The sequence below is a fragment of the Phaethon aethereus genome, assembly GCF_964289735.1.
Source record: "Phaethon aethereus genome assembly, chromosome: 3".
Lineage (NCBI taxonomy): Eukaryota > Metazoa > Chordata > Aves > Phaethontiformes > Phaethontidae > Phaethon > Phaethon aethereus.
The window spans coordinates 85,769,713-85,791,525 of NC_138576.1; the positions used below are offsets into that span (position 1 = coordinate 85,769,713).

At 37.7% G+C, this 21,813-nt stretch overlaps 1 protein-coding gene across 1 annotated transcript in view; it reads right to left on the reverse strand.

Moving 5' to 3' along the window:
- The window catches only part of HEATR1 (HEAT repeat containing 1), a gene marked incomplete at both ends in the record, with an annotated part of 38,076 nt that overhangs the window by 3,699 nt on the left and 12,564 nt on the right, over nucleotides 1–21,813 (reverse strand). The window contains 23 exons of the mRNA XM_081998473.1: nucleotides 338–496; nucleotides 1,005–1,155; nucleotides 1,929–2,218; nucleotides 2,436–2,576; nucleotides 3,385–3,508; nucleotides 4,357–4,403; nucleotides 5,054–5,220; nucleotides 6,204–6,330; nucleotides 6,970–7,200; nucleotides 8,494–8,622; nucleotides 10,138–10,259; nucleotides 10,529–10,647; nucleotides 11,408–11,551; nucleotides 12,639–12,736; nucleotides 13,281–13,412; nucleotides 14,121–14,363; nucleotides 15,192–15,359; nucleotides 15,712–15,884; nucleotides 16,394–16,586; nucleotides 18,630–18,778; nucleotides 19,050–19,233; nucleotides 20,855–21,052; nucleotides 21,535–21,656. Coding sequence (XP_081854599.1) covers nucleotides 338–496; nucleotides 1,005–1,155; nucleotides 1,929–2,218; nucleotides 2,436–2,576; nucleotides 3,385–3,508; nucleotides 4,357–4,403; nucleotides 5,054–5,220; nucleotides 6,204–6,330; nucleotides 6,970–7,200; nucleotides 8,494–8,622; nucleotides 10,138–10,259; nucleotides 10,529–10,647; nucleotides 11,408–11,551; nucleotides 12,639–12,736; nucleotides 13,281–13,412; nucleotides 14,121–14,363; nucleotides 15,192–15,359; nucleotides 15,712–15,884; nucleotides 16,394–16,586; nucleotides 18,630–18,778; nucleotides 19,050–19,233; nucleotides 20,855–21,052; nucleotides 21,535–21,656 — 3,611 coding nt within the window. The remainder of the gene's footprint in view (nucleotides 1–337; nucleotides 497–1,004; nucleotides 1,156–1,928; nucleotides 2,219–2,435; nucleotides 2,577–3,384; nucleotides 3,509–4,356; nucleotides 4,404–5,053; nucleotides 5,221–6,203; nucleotides 6,331–6,969; nucleotides 7,201–8,493; nucleotides 8,623–10,137; nucleotides 10,260–10,528; nucleotides 10,648–11,407; nucleotides 11,552–12,638; nucleotides 12,737–13,280; nucleotides 13,413–14,120; nucleotides 14,364–15,191; nucleotides 15,360–15,711; nucleotides 15,885–16,393; nucleotides 16,587–18,629; nucleotides 18,779–19,049; nucleotides 19,234–20,854; nucleotides 21,053–21,534; nucleotides 21,657–21,813) is intronic.

Here is a 21,813-nt window from a genome sequence, read left to right on the forward strand (position 1 = left end):
TCAAGGCCTTTATGAATGGGGTGATCTCTTACACGTTCATCACCTAACATTCAAAGGACATTCAACTGACACATTTCTTCCAGGTCTAACTTTCCTGAGTTGCCACTGCCGTCCAAAAAAACCCAGAGATAACATAAAGACTGTGCTAGGTTTGGCTGGGATGGAGTTGGTTTTCTTCACAGCAGCTCACACATTTGTGACCCCAGTGAATAGGCTGGTGGTGGGCAAGAGGTTGGGAGGGGACACAGCTGGGACAGTTGAACCAAATTTTGCACAGCTTGTTTCTTTTTTTTCTTTCTTTGTAATCACAATTCAAAAGAATTAAAAAAATCCTTACCTTCCGGGTGTTTGCCACTTGACTGTAACACTTTGTAACTGCAGGCAAAAGTATTCGGGGAGCAAGTCTTGTAGCTAGGATAGTTTTCAATGATGTTACACGTAAGCTTATCTGAGAAGAAGGTCCAAACTTGACCACAATCTTTTCCAAGCGGACAACCTATCAGGAAATCCAACAAAAGTTACGCATACGTAAAACAACTCAAGGACTTTTTTACAATAGTCGTCTGCTGCAAGTGTTGGACAGGAATTTTGCTGTGTGCACCACCTGGAGCACCTTACATTAAGGTGTCTGCGTACAGAGCTTCGCTGTCTTCAGAAGACAAATGCTGAAAAAATGCGCATGTCAGCGGCAGGGGGTCAGAATTACCCTAACTAGAGTTGCTAGATACACATTTGATGAGCTCATGGATATTACAGTACGATCCTTCAAGATTCCTCTCCCTTTCCAAAGAGAGAAACTACAACCTATCAAGAGGGAGGAGTAGGAGACACTCTTATGTTCTGTGTCTTAGTTATCTGCGTAAGAAATACATTATGACCTTCCACATAGTTGGCACACACTCCTAGTTCAGATTCAGAGAGAAAAAAGTAATCTCTCTAGCTTCTTCTAGGAACTGGGCAGATCCTGTCCCCCTTTACCTATCTGTAGGAGTCAGGTGGCTCACCTGCAGCAAGCAATCCAAAAGGTAAGGACTAAGGAAGTGTGGTAATGTTTCTGCAACCTTCAGCAGAGCAGTGACAGCACTCAGCAAGTAAATCTCATTGGAGATCAGCTCCTTCTTATTTTTTAAAGTCTTCAACAGTGCTGGCATCAGCCTGTGAATAACCAAGCATAGAGAAAGGTGAAACCACTGACCATTTGGAGGTACACTTCCAATGACATAAATCCATCTGTTATGCCTGCGGGGACAATTTTCACATGAATTTTTGCATATGTATTTGAGAAAACTCAGTATTCTGGGCTCTTCTCCTGTATTTCATTTTTTTTCAAAGCTAATGATCACCGAGTAATAAAATGGTTTGGGTCAGAAGGGACCTTTAAAGATTGTGTAGTCCAACCTCCCTGCCATAGGCAGGGACACCTTCCACTAGATCAGGTTGCTCAAAGCCCCATCATATAGTTTAAGGATTTAACAACAGTAAGAAACTTGTATTTGTAATGAGATAAAACAGTCTTAAAAGCAAGAAGTTAGATGCTTGAATTCTTCTTGAATAGGGAAAATAAAATAATGTAACATGCAGGGTGTCCAACTGTACTGGTTCTCATGTTTTTAAATGCTATCTGTTCTACAGTAAAAATACAAAATATGGTCGACTTTTCTAAAGCCATAAAGATTGCCTCTCTGTTCACAGTAGTAGACTCCATAAGGAACTCTATTGATTATAAAACTCTTACAGTTTCTCCACTAGCTTCTTAGTTCTGTGACCACGAAGCACCTTCAAGCACTATGAATACCTTTATTCTTATCTACACAAAATACACATGGGGCAAACTGGCACTTGGCTTTCATCAGTGTTCCTTCAGTAATGCATTTTAGTATAACTAATTCCTGCTGCAGTTGGTTCTGTTAAAAAGAACCCAACAGTACCTTGGAAGCTGAGGTATTGCTTGGGCTTTCAGTGTACAGGTGACCTCGGCTATACAGAGCAAAGCACTCCCCATCACATTCTTTTCCTCCTTCTCTGAAGAAATTAGATCAATGGCAGTTTTCAGAACAGGTAGAAATGGCGCTGGATTTTCTGTGCCAAAACTTTTGCAGAGTAGCTTGAGGCTGAACAAAGCAGTTTGCCTGTTGATGGCTTGCTCCTCCTCTTCCTCTTTTCTTTTACACTGCATAATAGCAATGAGCTCAGGAACTAGCTCTAAGAGCTGCAGGATCTAAGAGGACAAGAGAACACACACATACTAGGCATATGATTAGAAAGTCAGAACCTGCAAGGTAACTGTGTGCGGGTAGCCTACATCCACTACTCAAGAGCTGCCTGCCAGACTTGGCACCGGTACTTGATGCCTTTACATAGAGCAAACAACTTCTACATCAATCTCTCCCTGGGTACTTCTGCTAAAGGAACAGAGTTTGAGCACTTTGCCTCACCTGGCTCTTCTGCCACCTTGTGCGCTGCTGCACTTTATTGTTCAAAAGGTCCATTGCCTTACGCCTCACAGATGGGAGCTGATTCATCATTAGTCCCCTAATTATAGGGATAAAGGTTTCTGTTGGCAACAAGGCGTTCACCTACAAGAAAGCACAAACAAAACAATACCATAAATTCTCTGCCATGCACTGTGACATAGTAGCCCCCAAATAAGACAGGCAAACTCTTCTTCAACTTTCCAACGTGAGTTTCAGGATCAAAGAATAGAGGATGGTTTAGCAATACAGTATCTGAGGCAAGGAAAAGAACAAAGCAGGAAAAGAACATACAGTACTTACTGTGTGTTCACTGGCTATTAACCAGCCAGTATCCACTAGCTATGAGATCTCAGCAATTGCTTACCCTAAAATACTTCTGGTAGCGCCCTGTGCATGTACGTCATAAGAACTGGAATATGCCTCACAGGCAACGAAAAAAAAATTCAAGCTGTGAAAAAGACATATGCCACACAGCATGCAACAAGACAGACAGTCCAATTCTACCAATATGCTTCTGATCAGAAAAAGATTAGAAAGAAAAGCATAAGGATTTTTTTCTCCATTTAAATTCCATGTAGAAATATACAACAGTTCCATTAGCACTAGTTAAATCATTTCATGAGTTAACAGTGAGAAATGCTGCCAAAAGCCACTCTTCTCCACTAGACAGATAGCTTCCAACCAGTAGAATACTAACTAGAGGAAATAAGCATTCATGATTTTTTTCCTGGTTGTTCTGTCTAAGCTGTTAGCTGTAGTTATTAAAGTTGTTAGATAAATTTAAACAATGATGCACCAGGTTGCAGACCATCCGATAAAGATTAGTACTAATCCAGCAGGAAGTCCTACAAAGGTTAATAAGCAAAAGCAGAAATGTTCCACTGCTAACATGAGGGCTAACGAGACATACTTTATCCAGCATATCATAGGACTTGTTAAGCAGAACCCTCCAAAATTTGGCTGTTGGCTTGTCCGCGTTTCCTTCCACTGAAGATGCCACAGTGTTTATATAGCGAAGAACTTCTTCTAATAGCCTAGATGGAAAGGAAGCATCTTTTAGTAAGTAAAAAGGACACTAAAGAAGTTGACTTTATTACTGGAGAGGATAAATTTCACAAAACAGCAACAATAAAGGAAAGTTAAACACCTAATGAGAGACTAGTAGACCACATCTACATATTAACAACAAGCTATGGCAATAAGGAAAATCATGTGCATATTAAATAAGTCTACCTAGAACCCTCAAATTAGCTTCTACATACAACAGTAGCTCTACTTAAGAACTCTAAACCAAAAACAATCTGGGAAGATACAGATGTTTAAAAATGAGCATTTAAGGAACAGCATTTAAGATAAATCCTACACCCTTTTCCACTTAGAACAGACTAATATTAAAGTTAAGCCTCTGCAAAAGAAACCCTCAATTTTGCATCATTGGCTATTACAGCCCAAAGACTACAACTGTGATCTGTGATTACTGGTAATTTTCTTACTCCAATATAGGGGCACCCATGAATAATGATTTTTTTTCCCCCCTATGAATGAAGCAGTATGTTTTGCCAAAAATCTGGAATTTTTTTAGAAACTCCATCATTAATAGCATAGTAGTTATGTCCGAGTATGTAAGTAAGCACTATCAGAAACAGAACAATGGATATTGGGTAGAGCAATCCTTCAGAAATAAAACACTCCACGTCATGTTAAAAAAAAAAAACAGAACAAAACAAAACGCAAATAACTTGCATATAATCAATACTGCTTGTTGCCAAGGTCAACATCAAAAGTATCCTCAAGGAAAAAAATATTCTAAAGGGACTTAAACTTATTCCCTGGTTGCAGCAAAAGCTAGAAATAGGAGGAGTGGAACAGATTTAAAGCGTACCTCTGTTCCAACTTCTGCAGCTCTTCTGTTTCTTCACATTCAACTATCTGGTTTAAAAAGGAAGAATGAAAACGCTAAGTGTGAAACTTACATCCCCTCATGAAGTTAACATGTCAGTATATGCAAATTAGTTTGTTCTGAATGAAATGTCCACTAACATGGTAATTATGAGTTCCCCACATTTGCACTTAAGCCATCATTCTAGAAGAAATTCTGCGATTCTTAGGCAACACAGACACAGCAGCAAATACATTTCATGCTGGTGTATGATGTTCAGTGGAAACACTGGGAACTACTTCCAGCTACAGCCACAGCCTAGAATTCGTAACATTTATTTTGTCTTTTCAGAGTTAATGGTACGAATCCCACACCAAACCTGGATTTATACAGACTGCGAGTGAAATCCCAGACTCCATAAAGCCAGTGGGAATCCACTGGGACCAGAATTTCACTTGTGTTATCAATCACACAAACTGAGGCTGTCTGGAAAAGCCTTATTAAAAAATAATTAACATCACTGAGAGGTTTCACAACTGTGTCAATAGAGGTGTAGAGGTGTCAGCAAGACACACTGGCAGTGTATTCTTTCATCCCCTTTGGATATAAAGCCATACTACAAAGCAAATTAAACCCCATCTATTACGGTATGGCACAGTTACTTAACGTGATCAGTTTAAAAGCAATCTGCCATTATTACCTTTTTCACAAAACTCTGAGAGGATAAAAGTTGTGACATGAAGGAGACTGACAAGAATTTGAAATGCCGAAGTTGTTTGCCTGAGTGAGACTCCACACTGAAGAGCTGCCCATCCTGATTTTTTAGCTTTGTCTTGCATGTTCTTGACTTTTTTGTCCTAGGATCATCTGTTGAAAACATTCACAAAACAAATTCGCAGCCAACAGAAAAAGCCATTTGATTTCTGATTACAGAAACAAAGTAAAATTACAGTCAGACGTCTATCAAGGATAGTCATTCTGTCATATCCAAAATCACATCAAAGTTCCAAAAAAGATGCTCTGAAATACCACAGATGGTAATTTTTCCATTTCAACAGCCTCAAAAGAAGCAGTGCCATTTCACTACCAAGCCATCTGATCATTTTTACATGAAGAATCTTCTTTTTTCTTGGTGCTAGAGCTGTGGCACACTGGCTACAAACACGAGAGACTCTTGAGGCAGGATCACATACACTGGAAGTGTTCAAAAAATGTGTGGATGTGGCACTTCAAGACATGGTTTAGGGAACATGGTGGCGCTGGATTAATAGTTGGACTTGATGATCTTGAAGGTCCTTTCCAACCCAGTGATTCTGTGATTCTGTGTGTCATGCATTTGGGAAAGCTACTTTCAGTGTCATTATCTGCTCCTTGCTGTCTGAGAAAATGTATTCAAACAACAAATAATGGCAAGTCCTTCCTTAAAAAGAAACAAACAACCCTCACGCACCTTCCCCAATGCTCTTTGAAATAACAGACTGGAAAAATATTAAAACATACTGTTTAATTATTGCTCCACTATATGGTAGTAGAAGGAAATGAAACCTTAAAAAGACCCAGAAATGACTGGCAGTCCCTGTGATCTTGTCTGCTATGAATAATAGCTTTTTATTTTAACTAAATGATTTACTGTACCTTCTAAATGACTACTATTTGATTCTAAGTGCTTGAATTAATCTGTAATTAAAAGGATTAAAAAAAAAAGGTAATAGCATAGCTTAGCCATGTAATATCTAAAAAAATATTTAAAAAAACAGAAGTTGTTAGAGTAATTCTGTATCCCTTAGTCTTCTGTCTAGAAGAGCAACAGGAAGGTTTATATGCATTTGCTGGCTCTGTTTTGTGGTTACCTTCTTTGTTCTCTGGCAGCTCTGTCAAGTACTGGATTATTTTCATCATGCTCTGGAACTGAGAACGTACGTTAAATTCGCAACAGATGGAAATCCAAAATTCAGTATCTGCTTCCAGAACAGCATCCTGTTTATGATTTAGAAAAAACCACAATTTCAATAATTAAAAAAATATTACTAATAATGATAAAAAGACGCAAAAATTAGTTTGTGGAAATGCCATGGTGAGCTGGATACTGCCAGGATTAACACCAAGAGTAATAGCAGCAAACTCTTGGAGAGAACATAGTTGTAGAGGGCGTAGGAAAACATTAAACTACTACAGCAAAGACTGTCTCTTCTCACCAATGTTCCTTTAATAATTCTTTCATAATAATAGCATAAATAGCATGATAGCATAAACTATGCTTTCACCTAATCTGAGGGCCTGCCTACACAAAAACATAATAGGGATTATTTTGGTCTGTACAGGAAGAAAGGAAAAAAAAACTTTAAAAATATTGAAGCACTGCGTAATTAGATTATCAGCCCTTCAAGCCAAGGACTGCCGTACGACATGATCTGATTTATTGTTCAGGCTCCAGGACACAAAAATTTGTATCTGCAGTACAAATAGTAGCCAACATCACCATCAGTCTCTGCTATAGCACCAGCTCAGAGCTGACTACTTATTTTAGCATTACCTAGGGGTTTATCTTGCCCCTTCTTAAAGGCACAGTGAACAGAAAGGAGATCAGGAAAAAGTTGACCCCACTAGCCTTCTAACCTTGTCTGTGCTGCTTGGCGCAGTCACAGTTTTGGTCACATATTGCTCAAAGAGCAGCACCAGGAGAACCCAGAGGAACTTGTCTCCTCCCACCGTACTGATCAGCTGGGCCAGGATTGGCAGGCGTCGGTGCTCCGGCACATGGGGCAAGGCATCCACGAACACACGAATGATCTTTATCACCACCTCTTCCACACTTCCCGAGGATTCTGACAAATCACTGTCTTCAGCCTACGTACAAACAGGTACAGCAGTTCAAACAGATTATTTCAGACTGGTACAAGTTCTTTCTTGTAAATTCAGAAAACTAGAGAAAGCACTATGTGCCTGATAACAGCATTACCAAAAGCGTAATCTCAAGGAAAATATAAGGGCTCCAAAATAAACAGTTTTCAATCACAAAGTTCCTTTTCAGTGTTTAAGGAAGATGCTTCAAATAAAATTAAAAAAAAAAAAAAAAAAAAAGTTATTTTGCATCAGCTGAAACAAGCAGGATGTTTTCAAGAGAAAGCAATGCCACATCCTTCTGAAAACTTTGCCTGTAAGCCTGCTAGTTAGGGTCTTGGATTCAAGGGCCTAGCAAGAATAATACAAGTAGGCTACAAGATCTCACGTAAGTAACATTAGGCTCTTCCCACATGTAATAATTGTGTGTGCCATAAACAGTTTGTCACGGAAACTTGCGATGGCTGCTATGAAAGGTTTTAAATAAAAAATAAATTAAAAAAAAATTTAAGAAGAGACAGCAACTTGATTTTTCTAACAGAGATCTGCAAGAGAATGCAAAATGTATCACACGTATCATCAAAAGAACACCGGGAAATGCCCAGCCCATTGTTAGAATAAATGTTTTTTTCCCCCAATTCATGGGGGGATGCCATGTATATGGCATTTTTAATGTTTAAATCTATGAATGATGCCAGAATTAAGATTTACTAGGTGCAAGTGAAATCTGAGTGAAGAAAAAATGTCCCTTTTGAAAAACAATGATGTATTTTTGTTTTGGTTTATAACAATTTATTTAAGATGTCCAGACAAAACCAAGAAAACTCACACAAACACCAGCTGGAGAACTAAAAGCATCTGTCAAATATTCTACTTTTCCACTTCCTTCAGACCATGACTTCTACTGATATGACCATGACATATTACTATAGGACTAATAACCTTCTTATTTCCAATGGTTCCTCTGCTGAACTTGCCTGCTATATTTATGATGAAAAACTTGAACTTAAAGTATGTTTCAGGTCCTCTTTAGGTACAGTTGTAATATTGTTTTGGATAAACCATTTATAAGGTGCAGGAGCTCATAAGGTCAAGAATCATCAGTAGTGTGATGAACTCAGAGTTGTCAGACGAGTAGTCTGTTAATATAGTTATTATATATAATTTAATATCTATCTAAAAATAACCCTAGAATAGGCTACAACTCAGTCTACCACTGATATTTTAAAACATTTACTCAATTAATAATTTTATTGTTCACTTTTTTCTTACTCCTTTCCATTAAGTAGACAAATTTACCTGTATAAGAGCAGGAATAACCATCTGCACTGTCTTATTAATTACTTGGAACGTGTAAGTATCATCCAGACGCAAGACATTTGCTCCCATGAATGTAAAAATGGGCATAATGTTGTGGAGAACTTTATCCTGGAAAAGAAGACAGATGAGATTAGTTTGCTTTTTGAACTGTGTTCCTCTTGCTCTATTATACCTTAAGGCATTTCTCCTTCCCACAAATGCCTCTAGATTTCTATAGAAGAAAATGAGAATCATTAGTATCTTCCAAAATCTGCACTCACTAATTTTTAAATGTATAAGTGTCCCTTAAAGCTACTTACTATGTGATTGTTAGAGGAACCAGGATAAACTTCTAAGCAGCTAATTAAGAGTGGAAATTGAGAGTTTAGTCTGATGAAATATGTTGTACTCTTCAACTCAGTGGCATGGTAGTATGACAAGCAAAATCAGCTATGGGGAGACTTGCAGAAGCACAAATACGAGTGTGGCACATAGATCCCAGGGATTATCAGTACGTTTCCCACGCACCTGTTTTATATTTGTAAAACATCTGCAACATCTACAGTCATACAAACATGGAAAATCATGGAAAGCAATCATGCTCACTTTAATTTCGGGCTTTTTTTGGGGGGGTGAGAGCATAATCACAGTAATTAATTTTAAGAGGGCTGGTTTAGAGGTGTCACTTAGCTCAAGAGTTAGTTTCCTAATTTTGCCAGAAATTAGAAGAAGTTATGCATACGTTTATCATTCAGTTTTAGTGAACTGAAGGAGTGTTTTAGATTTAAAAACAGAGATGAGACTCATACAAAGTATTTTCTTGTATTCTGACCTTGAAAATCTTGTAAGAGCCACTATTAATGACAGAAGCTCAGTAGAATAAAAACTCAGTTCTATAGCAGGTGATGGCAGTAAGATGGTGACAAAGAAAAATAACCCCAACAATAAAAAAGCCAAACCCTCCACAAGTTTGTCAAAAACTTTCCAGTTTTGCCTTTTGGGAAAAACGTTATCTTTCCAAATGTGTGGAAAAAGTAAAGATAAAGCTGCAAACAGTGTTTGATACATCTGGATATATTTTCTTGCTTTTACGGTTTCAAAGTAAAAGAATCATACTTAGAAGAGTGAGTGTACAGTCAAATTTCAATCCATAGAAGAAAAGACCTGTTTCTCAGTCAGTTAAAATCAGACCAACCTGTTTTCATCCTTAACTACAACTACATTTCTCAGTGTTGTACAAGATAGGCACTTGTAAGAATACATGTGCTATTGGACTAGATATTTTTCCTTGTATATAATTTTTTATATACCCCTGCTTTTTTTTTTTACCCCTGCTTTTGCAGGGGAAAGAAGAAACAATGCACCAGAACTTTGACCACAGCAGAGCTGTTGTCAGAAAGATTCTTCTATTTCTAATGGGCTTCATTGCGAGTCCTAAACGACTAGTGACCAAAGCATCAAGGCAGAGGTTTGTTTTCAAGAAAAATGGAATAGAAAGCCCTAAGAGCAGGGAACCTCTAAACTTTGCCTCTTGCTCCTTTTGGAAAGTTTCTCCCCATAGAACAGCTCTATATGTTCTTCACTCTTCCCAACATTTGGAACCTGAAGACAAGGGCTGACACATAAATTTCAGGTACTACTTACAGGAAACATGCCAGCAACAGCACCAAGGAGAAGTAGTGCATGGTGGTGTGTCTGGGGCATTTTAGATACCCTGATGCACTGAACTATCACTTCCACATTGAATTTTTCTTTGTCAAGGATATCTGCAAGTAAAAAACATTTGCTGATTAACACGTCAATGGTCAACAATGTAATAATAAAAACAGTACACTCAAGCGTTGGTTTCAATTTGCAGACCATACCTAAGGGATCTATAAAAAATTACTAAGAAAGCAAATTTGTATACCCTATAAAGGAGTCTATGTCTCCTCAGCAATACAGCATAGACTCAGAGAAGAAAAACGTTAAAGGCCATTGTTTTAATGCTGTACTGGTGAGAGAAATACCAAGAAATGGGTCTGGCAATTTCTACCTGCTGGGATCTTGCTACCGTCTGAAGACAATTTCTGACAGATGCTTAGCAGGCAGCTGAGGATTAGCTGCTTTGTATATTCCATATTTTCTTCTTCTGATGCCATCGGTTCCAGACAGCTATATATTCAGAAAAAAATTTAGGAATTGAAAAAGGAGACAGAAAAATAAGTGACCAAACTGCTTATTAAGATACAAATAAGAAACTGCAATCTTCATTCTACAGAAGTTCTAAACTGAGGCTCCTAAAAAGTTTTTGGCAAAAAGTGTCTCATCTTTTTTGTTTTAAAATACATCAGCTGGTCTAATAAAAAGCATTTATCAAAGCACTGTCAAGAGTATAAGATGATTACCTGAAATATGACTGCCAGTCTCTGTAAAGGCAAGTCATAAGAAAAAAGATAAATACCTCATCTATATTTAACCTTTCCTAAGTGCCTGTAGATAGGGCTAGCATGAAAAGCAGTAGTTTTCTTAGGCTGCACTGTTCCACAATGTTTTGGGAGGAATTTTAAAGCTTAGAGTATTATTATAATAGCTCTGCAAAAGAGATAAGCCCTGTCAATTGTGCCAGTTTTAGCACAGCTGTCATCCTTCTTTGCAATCCAAAGCCCTCCACATGAAAAACAAAGTCTTCACATAAGAAGCTATGCATCAGGCAACCATCTTAAAAACCCCATCACAGTGTTTACAGGGCAAAACACTCCTAAAAACTTCCCATTCCCTTCATCAGATTTGCCTAAAAGAAAATCAAGTAAAAAAGGCAAGCTACAAAACATGGCAACAAAGCAGAGAGAAAGTAGCCCATATTTTAATGCTTTACAGTGTTTGCTGCAGAAGAGAAAGCTCAAGGACTCATGTGTTACGAAGGCACGATTACCGGCTCAGCAGGTTAAAAAGCGCAGGTACCAATGCCTGCGGACGTCTAAGTTTCTTCTTGTGCTGCAGTAATTCCAGAATAAGCATAACCCTCTGCCAGCTGAAGTGGCTTGTTTCCGGTGACAATTCTGCATCTTGAGGCTTTCTAAAAAGATAAGACAAGCAATCAGGATATACATCTGCAAAGAAAATAGTACAGTGTACAGGAAACAAATACACACATAAGTCTTTTTTTAAGACAAACTTTCTTTCCCATAGTAGTACCCTTTACTGCTTCTCCTGTATGGGCTTTTGATTGAAGCAGCAACACATTTTAAACTATCAACAGAAAATCCAGACCAAACTCGACAAAACAAACAAGTATGGCATGCCTTCTCTGTATACAAAAAGTCTACACAATGAAGCAGACTTCTGTGGAAAAAAAAATAAGATCTATTATGAAATAATTATCTGAATTATTATCCTGGCCTGCCACCCAGGAAACTTGCATTTTTGGAACTACTAGTTGTCTAACTGCTGACTATGCAGGCAGCCAGTGTGTGCGCAAGCGTCGCTATTTATAAACTCGGACAGACACAGTTTACAGACGGATCAATCTAATGGGTAACGATTGTTAAAAAAGGTCAAGTGAAGGAAAACAAAAACATAAGAACATCTGTTCTACCTCAAACAAAGAAAACCAACTCAATATCCTGTTTCAATAGCGGCTGACAGCCAATTCTTAAAGAAGAGTACGTACAGTGGACAAAGCAAAAATGACAATGGAGTGAAGAAACAAGACGAAAAAATCTAAAATTATTAAAGTTTTAACTGAAAGAAAATACTGTCTTTCAGTCAACTAACAGGAACATTGTGATGAGCGCCTTTAGGTTTCAGCCACGTGTACGTAATTTGTCCACACACCATCTTTACCAACCAAGTTTAATAGCTACAAAAATGAATCTTGTTCAACTGTGTCGTCAGATTCTGCAAGAGCAAATGCCAACATTAAACCTACTGGGAAATAATTATTTTTTACAATTTTGACTATAGTTCCATTGGTTCTCAAACAGCAACATGGGTTGGTTTTCTCCTGCCAAAAGTAGCTCAGAGTTACTTAACTGTGTGGGGGAAAGGATACTTAGTCTTACTGTATTATTCAATACAAACTTCGAAATGTAGTAAAACAGGTGGCATTTTCAAACTGTACAGATAATTTTTTTTTTTATTTCTAGTTATTTTACCTATTTTACCTCTGTTTATGCCTTCTAGTTTGCTGAACAGTGGCCAGACTTTTGGTTTTCTCAGGAGGCTCCAGTTCTCTGACGATCTGCTCAGCATACACTGAAATCTGAAACAAAGAACAATAATGCAGGTACCAACAAACAACGTGTCCTGTCACGCATCTATGGCCCCTCCTATTTTTTTAAACACGCCTCTCTCATGCACATATGGGTATATAATCCACATATTCAAGTCATATCATCACAGCCTCTGAATGCCTGTCCTACTAAAAGGAGGAAGTGATTTCAAATCCACGTAATATAATAAATTGCTATATGAAAGCTCGATGAGGGTATTTTGGGAAAGTAACAGTACAAAAGCAGTTTTTACCCAGAAAATGAAAATCAGTGCAGCAGAAAGAAGTGACTTCTGCTGAATTAATTTCTGTAGTATAATAAATGACTGATGCGTGGCTTTTAATGAAATAGATTCTAAAAGCAGACATTTAACAAACTTTTCATGCCCTTAACACAATTCTATTATGTGACAAATAGCTTCTGATTCCTTTCATGCTATGAATGATATAAACAATGAGTGTTACTTAATGTAGCAACACAGAATCACTGCAACACGTTTGAACATATTTCTATATTCTGGAGTTTGCCACTTACCCCTTTAAACACACTGCTAATAGTCTGGGCACAAAGCGGGTTCTTACAGTTTAACAGTAAGTCAAACAATACTTTTAATAGCTTCTGTTGCACCATCCCATCTGACACAGCTGCAAAGAATGGTTTAGTAATCTACAAAAGGAAAAAAGAAAGGATGCAGAGAGGTTTACTGTAATAGGGTAACAAAATCACAAGCTGTGGAACTTAGGTTTGTTAGTTTATGTATGACACACTCAATCACACAAGCATGTTAGTATGAACATATATCATAAAAATTTGCATATTAACTATGTATGTATTTGTATATACCCAGGAATCCTTAGATGCAAAGCACAGATGCCTGGTGGGGGGAACAAACTTGCTGCTGCCAGCCTTTGGTAAGTATATGCTAATACCTGGCTAATACAAGGCCTGAATTTGTAGCCTCCTTCAAATAAGACTATTTCTCACCTATTGTATTTTCTTGACAATTTTTCCTCAGAAGAAAAACAAGAAGTAAAGCTCCTGCCTGACTGACAAAAAGTAAGGACAGTGGAACAATAGGATCTGCAGGCAATGATAGAGGTATTCGTCTGCATGCAAATACAATGATATTTCTATACTGTACTTGTCAAAATGCAAAAATTGAAGCAAGCAGCAATTTCTCCTTCTGGTAAGTTTAAGAGAGAAAGTTTTGCGGCCTGTTTAGATGTTTCAAAGACACTACGGAGACCTTGAAAAATTGTACTAAAAGAAAGGCAGGTCAAAAGCTACGGACTCAGCACAGAAAGAGTCCTTGTAAATCCTAAACACTGCTGTTTGCTTTAAACATAAAAATAAAGATCTTTCATAAAGCCATACCTGCCCAAGTGCTGTGATCTGAAATGCTGGAATTTCTTCGTAGATTTTCTTGGCAGCGTGCAGACTTTTGATAAATAAATCCAGACTCTGCTGATTCTTGCACAAGAGAGGTGCTGAATATTCATTAAACTTTCCAAGGATGAGATGCAGGAGAACAACTTCATCTTTCAACACTGCCTCAGGTTTCTTAAAGACCTTGTCTAGCAACCGGTCTAGTGCAGGCAAGAGGTGAGAAAGAATCATCTGCAAACAGAGGAAATTCATAACAGAAGTTTTTATCCATTCTCATTTTAACAAACTTCCAATAGCACAGCTTCATTTTACTGTAACATCCCCTCTCTGGTAACACACTGCATACAGTATTTTATGCAACAGCTATTCAAGAGGAAAAATACAAAACTTATTGTGATATTACCACAAGTACATGCTCATCTGCTACTTTTCTATTCTCATTTGCAGACTAATATTTCTTATTTTTAAAGTACAGAAACAAGGCAATTTTCTTCACTGAATTATGACTGCTGTCTCCTGCAAAACCCAAACGTGAGGCAAGAATGTTCATGCTCTATGCAGTTTACAATCCTTTCAAATCACATACAACTGAACAGAGCATAAAAATTCATAATTTAATTCATCTTTTAGCATTGAATTCATATATTTTCCAGCACTTCGAGAATTCTGAATATACGAGACAAGTGGATGTTAATACATACAAATAAAATTGATAGTACTACCTAATGCATTACGATTCTGTACAGAAAACTCTATATTCACTGATATCTAACAAAGGCAATAAATTTCTTCTAGAAGAATCTCCTTCTGAAACAGTCTTTTTCAGTAGCATCAAGGGATTTTCCTTCACAACTCCAGCGCAAAATTCTGCAGCCCTTATGTTCCTGAGTGGAGTATGCAAATATTTTGCACCACTACTGCATATTATTAGAGGTGTCAACTTAATGCCTAATAGTCTAATACATTATGAAGCTAACAGCATTATTACTAAACGAAATTTGATTTCAGCATTTCAGTCAAGTGCAGAACCCATAAAACAACTAGAAAGGTAGCACTTACCTCACCATGGACTTCATGAAGAATTTTCATTAAGTTTCTTGCAATATATGATGGGAAGATAGGGTTCTGTACACAATCAAGTATGCTTTCCAAAGCTTCCAACAATTTTTTCTTCTGGGATTTCTGTTTTGATTGTGTCTCAAGCGCCTCAAATAGAGTTTCCATAATCTAGTTCATTAACAAAGTGAAAATTAAGTTCTTTCCCTGAAAAAAACCCCTCAAAACAATATTTATTCAATGCTTTTGTGATAATGCACTCTAGATGCAAACAGAATTCTTCATCTGTAAATAAACCACAAGTTAATACCTCTTATTTGACTGATATTCTTAATTCTCTGTATGTAACAAATCACTTGAATGGTTTTATAATCCTTTAAAAAATATTAAAAAAAAAAAAAATCACTCTACTATAGTATACAAAGACAATTAACTTTCCCAGTTAACTTGATTTCTTTCAGAAAAGATGGGAGCTCACAGCAGAGAAAACTTGTATTAATACACACCTTAATAATAAAAATACCTGTGTTATGTACGTAGGGTCAGATATGATCTCTTCTGTCTTTTGCTCCAAATGCTGAAGAACAGGATGAAATAGAGACTCCTTTATCCCTCTCAAGGAACGGAGGCAGTTGAGAGCAGCCCTTCGAACTTCACTCACAGGACTACTCAAGTTAATTAGCAAAGATATCACCACTGCAAAGAGTGAGGGAAGAAAGGAGGAAAAGACAACAGAATAGAGTGGTCAGAGGCATCAACAGTACTGTGGAAATAAAAAGTCATCTCTTTTCACTATAAACTCCTAAACTACACAAAACCAACAAGAATCTCACAGGTCCATGGCTCTGAACTTCTTCATCACAGTCCTTATATTTGTGTTTAAGCTCAGAGAGTTCATCTATTGCTACTGACTGCCACAGCCTTATATGGTACAGAAAGTAAAGGGCTGTAACTGACTTCTTCAGCATAGGAGAGTGTTTCTTTAACACTTTTAAGATTAAAAAAAAAAGTGGTTACACCTACTTCCAAGCTTGGGCTAGTTACTGCAGCAGTGAATCAGCAAGAAAGGGCTGCCTCAGTCTGATGCAGTTGAACATAAACAACTAAAGATATCCTTCATGGTATAAAATGTAGTAAAATTGAAAAAAATTAAAAAATACTGTGATTAAGTCTTAAGATGAGAGATAGATACTGTTATACTTTACCTGGACACGATGGCAATAGCAGCTGTTTCTTTTTTTGGTATGTCTGTGATTCAAGTAGTGCATAGCCAATATATAAAGCTTGAGTTTGTAGCATTGCATTGACTTCATAGTTCAGATTATTTGAAAGGTTATAACTGTAGGTCCATAAAACTGAAAGGAAGTTGAAGAGAATCTCTGAATCTTTTAGATGTACCTTAAATTTAACAAAAAACAAAAAAAAAAAAAAGAGAAAAGCACTTCTTTAATGACTTTATTTGGCAAACTACTACTCACAACTGTTAAACGACCCAAATCAAAGGAGTACACAGAAAGAGAACTAAAGAGTCAGAAACAGTGTCTTTTGGGAAGAAAAAGTTATGGAGTAGATGCTTTTGGATAAACAGTACTTGCATGTGTATAGAAGTCCACATGTTGCTTAACAGGTGGCTGTCTTAGTTTAACAGATAACTGTAGCCTAACAGACTAAACGCACATCCATATGAACATTTGTATAGGATGTCAGCTGCTCAAGAAAATTGTTATATGCAAAAAAAAAGAAATAACTTCTATTTCCTGTTTTGTGCAGCAGTAATCTTAGTATTAAAAGTGCTCTGCGTAATCCCTGACTTTTTCATCAGTCATACAAAGTGATTTTCAGAAGTCTATAAACTAGCATCTCAGAAGAGCTGGGCATCCAATCTCCTTGTGTACACAGCTTTCTGTGCTGAATATTCACACTAAACTTTGTTCTTAGAATTTGTCCTGGATTGGCTGTATAGGCTTTACAATAATAGAGCATGGACCAAAATTAACAGTTGAATCATATGTGTATCACTGGCCATTGCAGACACAGGGCAGACTTCCCCCCACACCTGCAATAGTAATAGCTGGTCTAAGAAGATTCAATTCAGTTTTTCACACACCTACATCCAATTACCTCAACTTTCCTTAGGACCCTTCTGTCAAAATTTAATGAGGACAGCTTCTGGTTTTGAAGCAGTTACATTGTCTCCTAACAGGATCCCAAATCAATTTAAAGTTCTTGCTTACTACATGGTCTGGCAATAGCTAGCATGCTCTCTGTCTGCAAGATGCTCTGGAATCCTAAGAGCTCATCCTTACTCAAACAGGAGTGCCCACTCAACATCCTACAGACTGAACACAGCTTGCCAGAACAACTGATACAGCTTCTGACATACTCTTGCCTATTTTCTTTTCCACAAGTTCACCAAGATCTAGATTCAAGTTATATTAACTGTTCTAGAGTGGGCAAAAATAACTGTCTTGTCCCTTTCAAATTAAAACACCCTCAAAATCGGAGACCAGCAGTACTCCACAAGTGAAAACAGCAAATTATTAACTGCAGCTGTTGCTTTCGCTAGGTCCTAGGACATTACTAACCCTATTCCACAAACTTACTGTACTCCCTCCTCCAACCTTCTTATCTTCTCAGCAGTATGACCCAGCTCGCACCAAAATAACATCTTTCCTTTCCTGCTGAAAGCTTTTAACTAGCCAGGCACTGAATCAATCTCTCTAACAGCTCAGTGTCAATACAATTTCACTAGATCTTGGAGTGACTGATAATTAGACAAAGTTATATACAAGAATTAGTATCCGAAAGAAGTTTTCTTATGAAATCTTTGCTATTCTTTCCTTCCTCTGTGTTTGTCATGTGCTGCTCTTGATGAAACAGCATCAAATTCCACTAACAGCGGCTTTTTGTCAATTACTTGCTTCTCTTTTCCTCAGAATGTACTGTTATTACTCCCTGTCATCTAAAATCCAGACTGCCAAAATCCCTTACTCTAGTCACAAAAATTTATCACTAGATGCAGGTGAGAAAACATGAGATGATGTTATGAGGAAACATGCAATGTCTTCTAAAAGTTTTCCTTTCAATTACATTTATCTAAAAACTAACAAATTTTACAGAACAACTGTTTGCTTTGCTCCCAGATAGGACCAAAACTTTTAGCTCAAACTTCAAGCTCTTGACCATGTCCTGCAAATCAGTGCTGTTTTCACCTTTCCCTCAACTGGTCCATTCATTGTTTTTTTGTTAGTTTTCTACCATTACATTTAATTAGGGTTAACTAACCAGCTGAAGCTTAGACTTTCATCTGCTCACAGTACTAGCATGCCACAAGTAGTGTTGCATGATCAGTTCTCCATTTTTCTCAGTTTTCCTCAAAATTATGTAACTGCCTAATAGTTGATTACTAATAATCCAGAGCAACAAATGCAAAACTAATACCTTGAGTAAGAGATTCATCAATGCTCTGTATTGAACAGCACCACTTCCCTCACTAGCTCCACAAACAAGTAGGTCAAATAGCCCCAAAAGGAGGTGCAGGTAGTCTTGGCTATCTTGATTCAGAGATTCGGGATTCCACCAAGTTTCCTCTAAAAAATACAGGTTATAAATAAGAAACAGTGGATGCATATGAACACCTTCAGAAACCAAGAGAAAACAGATCTCTAGTTAAAGGAAGACAATACATTTGGCTGATTTCATGTTCACAAGTAAGTAATCTTTACAGATCTCAGTAACAACAAAGGAAGAAGGTTAGGGAAGCAAGGCTTGCTTGTTTCCATCAACTTCTGAAGACAAAAAAAATTAACCCTCCTTCTTCACTTCACTGATATAGAAGACAGTCAAAACCTTAACACGTACCTTTTGAAAAGGACAGAGGAGGTTTTAGGCCATTAATGAAGTTTTTCAGTAAGAGCAGGAACATAGCTGATTCCTCTGCATGAGCAGTCTGATCACTATTGAGCTTTTCTATATATGCAGTTAACAAGTCCTTAGGCACCAAAGTTTCCTCTATTCTTTCAACAGACCAATTTAGGGGATTTTCCTGTGAATGAAAATTAATTTTAATGTATACTGTCCAATTTCATGCAACAGAAGACAGTAATTTAGCACTAAAATTAGCAATATTTAATTTCCAACCTCAAAAGAGGCGTGCTTGTGAAGTGAATTACATTTCTGATTTTACATTTAAATTTTCATCTGCAGTTTTAAAACCTATCCCAGCTCTTACTACCATAATTTACAATGTACATACGTGAGGTAACAAAAGAGCAAAATACTAATCTCTCAAGAATAGTTACAGCATCTATGATTTTGTGGACATTTAGTTTAATCCTTTAATCTAGCTCTGTTCAAGCAACATAATCCATATCTTTCAGGTATTAGTATATATAAAAACTCTTAAATGGAATCATCTGAGGTCAGAATAGTTAATTACCATGTATGTGGTATGTGTGTGTGTGAGGGGATGAGCACACAGAAACACAGCCTGCTCAAGTGGGCTTCTTACACATGAAAAAAGGAACAAACTGTGTCAACAACATAAATCAAGAAAACCCCAATGGGAATTATACACAAAAATAAAGCAAAAAAGGGTAGCAGTAAGATGCAGAAATAGTCTTTCTGAACATTGTTCCTGCCCTTCTGATGGCTCCTCCTTCCACCTCCATGTTACCCCCCCCCCAGTGTGTAACTGCTTAAGGAGCTGCACAATAAACCAAAACCCAAAAAGGGCTGCAAGGACTTGCTTGAGGATGCAATTCATAGAACCACAGAATCACAGAATGGAAGAGCACTTAAAGATCATCAAGTTCCAGCCCCCCTGCTGTGGGCAGGGACAGCTTCCACTAGACCAGGTTGCTCAAAGACCTATCCAGCCTGGCCTTGAACACTTCCAGGGACGAGGCATCCACAACTTCTCTGAGCCACTGTTCCAGTGCTTCACCACCCTCCTAGTGAAGAATTTCTTCCTTATATCCAAGCTAAACCTACCCTCTTCTAGTCTAAAACCATTGGCCCTTGTCCTATCACTACAGGCCCTGGTAAAAAGTCTCTCTCTGTCTTTCTTATACCCACCCCGCAAAGTACTGGAAGGCTGCAGTAAGGTCTCCACAAAGCCTTCTCTTCTCCAGGCTGAACAACCCCAGCTCTCTCAGCCTGTCCTCACAGGAGACGTGTCCCATCCCTCTGGTTGTTTCGTGGCCCTCCTCTGGAACCGCTCTTTGCATAAGCTCTTTTTCATACTCAACTGCATTTCATTCTTTCCCTACTGAACAAGCCAGCAAAACATTTACTCAATGACTAAAATCCCTGATATTCCAAAGCCAAACAATGACACTACATGATGCCACAGTGTAGCTGGCAGGAATGCCCCAAACTTTGCGCCAAGCCCACAGTACTGAAACATTGAATCAGTTGGTGGGGTGCTAGGCTAAAGCTCTGGAGCTCTTAATATTTTTTAATGCAGACTCACTAGAGTGGTAAAGGGTAAGAGTAATTTTTAATGGCAGCCTCTAGTACTGCCACCAAGTATGTGTTTTTGCTTTGAAAAGAAATGAAGGCGAGATTTTCAGTCCTCCTCGAGGTTTCTGAACTTCTTGTTCTACAATAAAAAAGATGTCTCCATTACAAAGAAAATGTCCTCTCCAAACTGTTTAACATCTTACCTCTGCAGGATCACAAGCTCTGAGATTTTTTATTTTTTTATCCAAGAAACAGAAGACTCTAATAGCCACTGAAAAGTAACTTTCCTTCATCTGTGAATTGCAGCAGCACTGAACAAGCACTGAACCAATTACATAAGCAGTTACTTTCTGTCTCACGCTGTCAGATTCTGTTGCAGCAACGAGTATCAGATCCTCAACCTTGGAAAAGGGAGTGGAGAAAAAAAACAACAAATAGTCTGTGAGACAGTGGGACTTCACTATGACTTTGCACGGTGTTTCAATTGCATGTCTGATTAAATCCTTGTTACTTTCTATCACCAGTAACAAGTTAGTCTGCTCTGATGGTAGTCTTTGGAACCTGGGAATGCACAAACATCTGTTCCTATGATCTACCCACAGGTACACTTGTTTATTCTCCAGAATTTTTTTTCAGGAAACTAACGACTTCTGGAATTTAGTTACACTAATAATTTGTCCAAATAGGTAATAGCTTTGCTTCTTCTTTTCCTTATATTAAGGTAGAAATCTGGTTTACCTAGATTGTATTGGGGTTTGTTATTATATATTTGCTTAGCAGCTTGATGATGGCACACTAATGCTAAGAACTGCACATGCAAAGTTCTTATATACCACATTTGACCACCTGGGAAGTAAGATCTCTTAAGGTTAGGTACACATACCATTTGCAATAGAAAGGAAGCGTCCCCTGAAGTCATGTTTTTAGAAAACAGCAGAATCATTTTCTTGTTGGCCACTCCAATCAATTCTGCAGACTTGCTAGATTTAACTGCCTCTTCAAGCGCTATTCCAAGGAAAAAAATAATAATTAGACAATCTAGGTATACAAATCACCTATTAAAACATGAGTGGCTCAGTAATATTTAGAAAGTCAGAAACATACTGGACAATTTCTTCATCTTTTCAAAGAGCTTTTTAAAGTTCTCTACTCACACTCATAG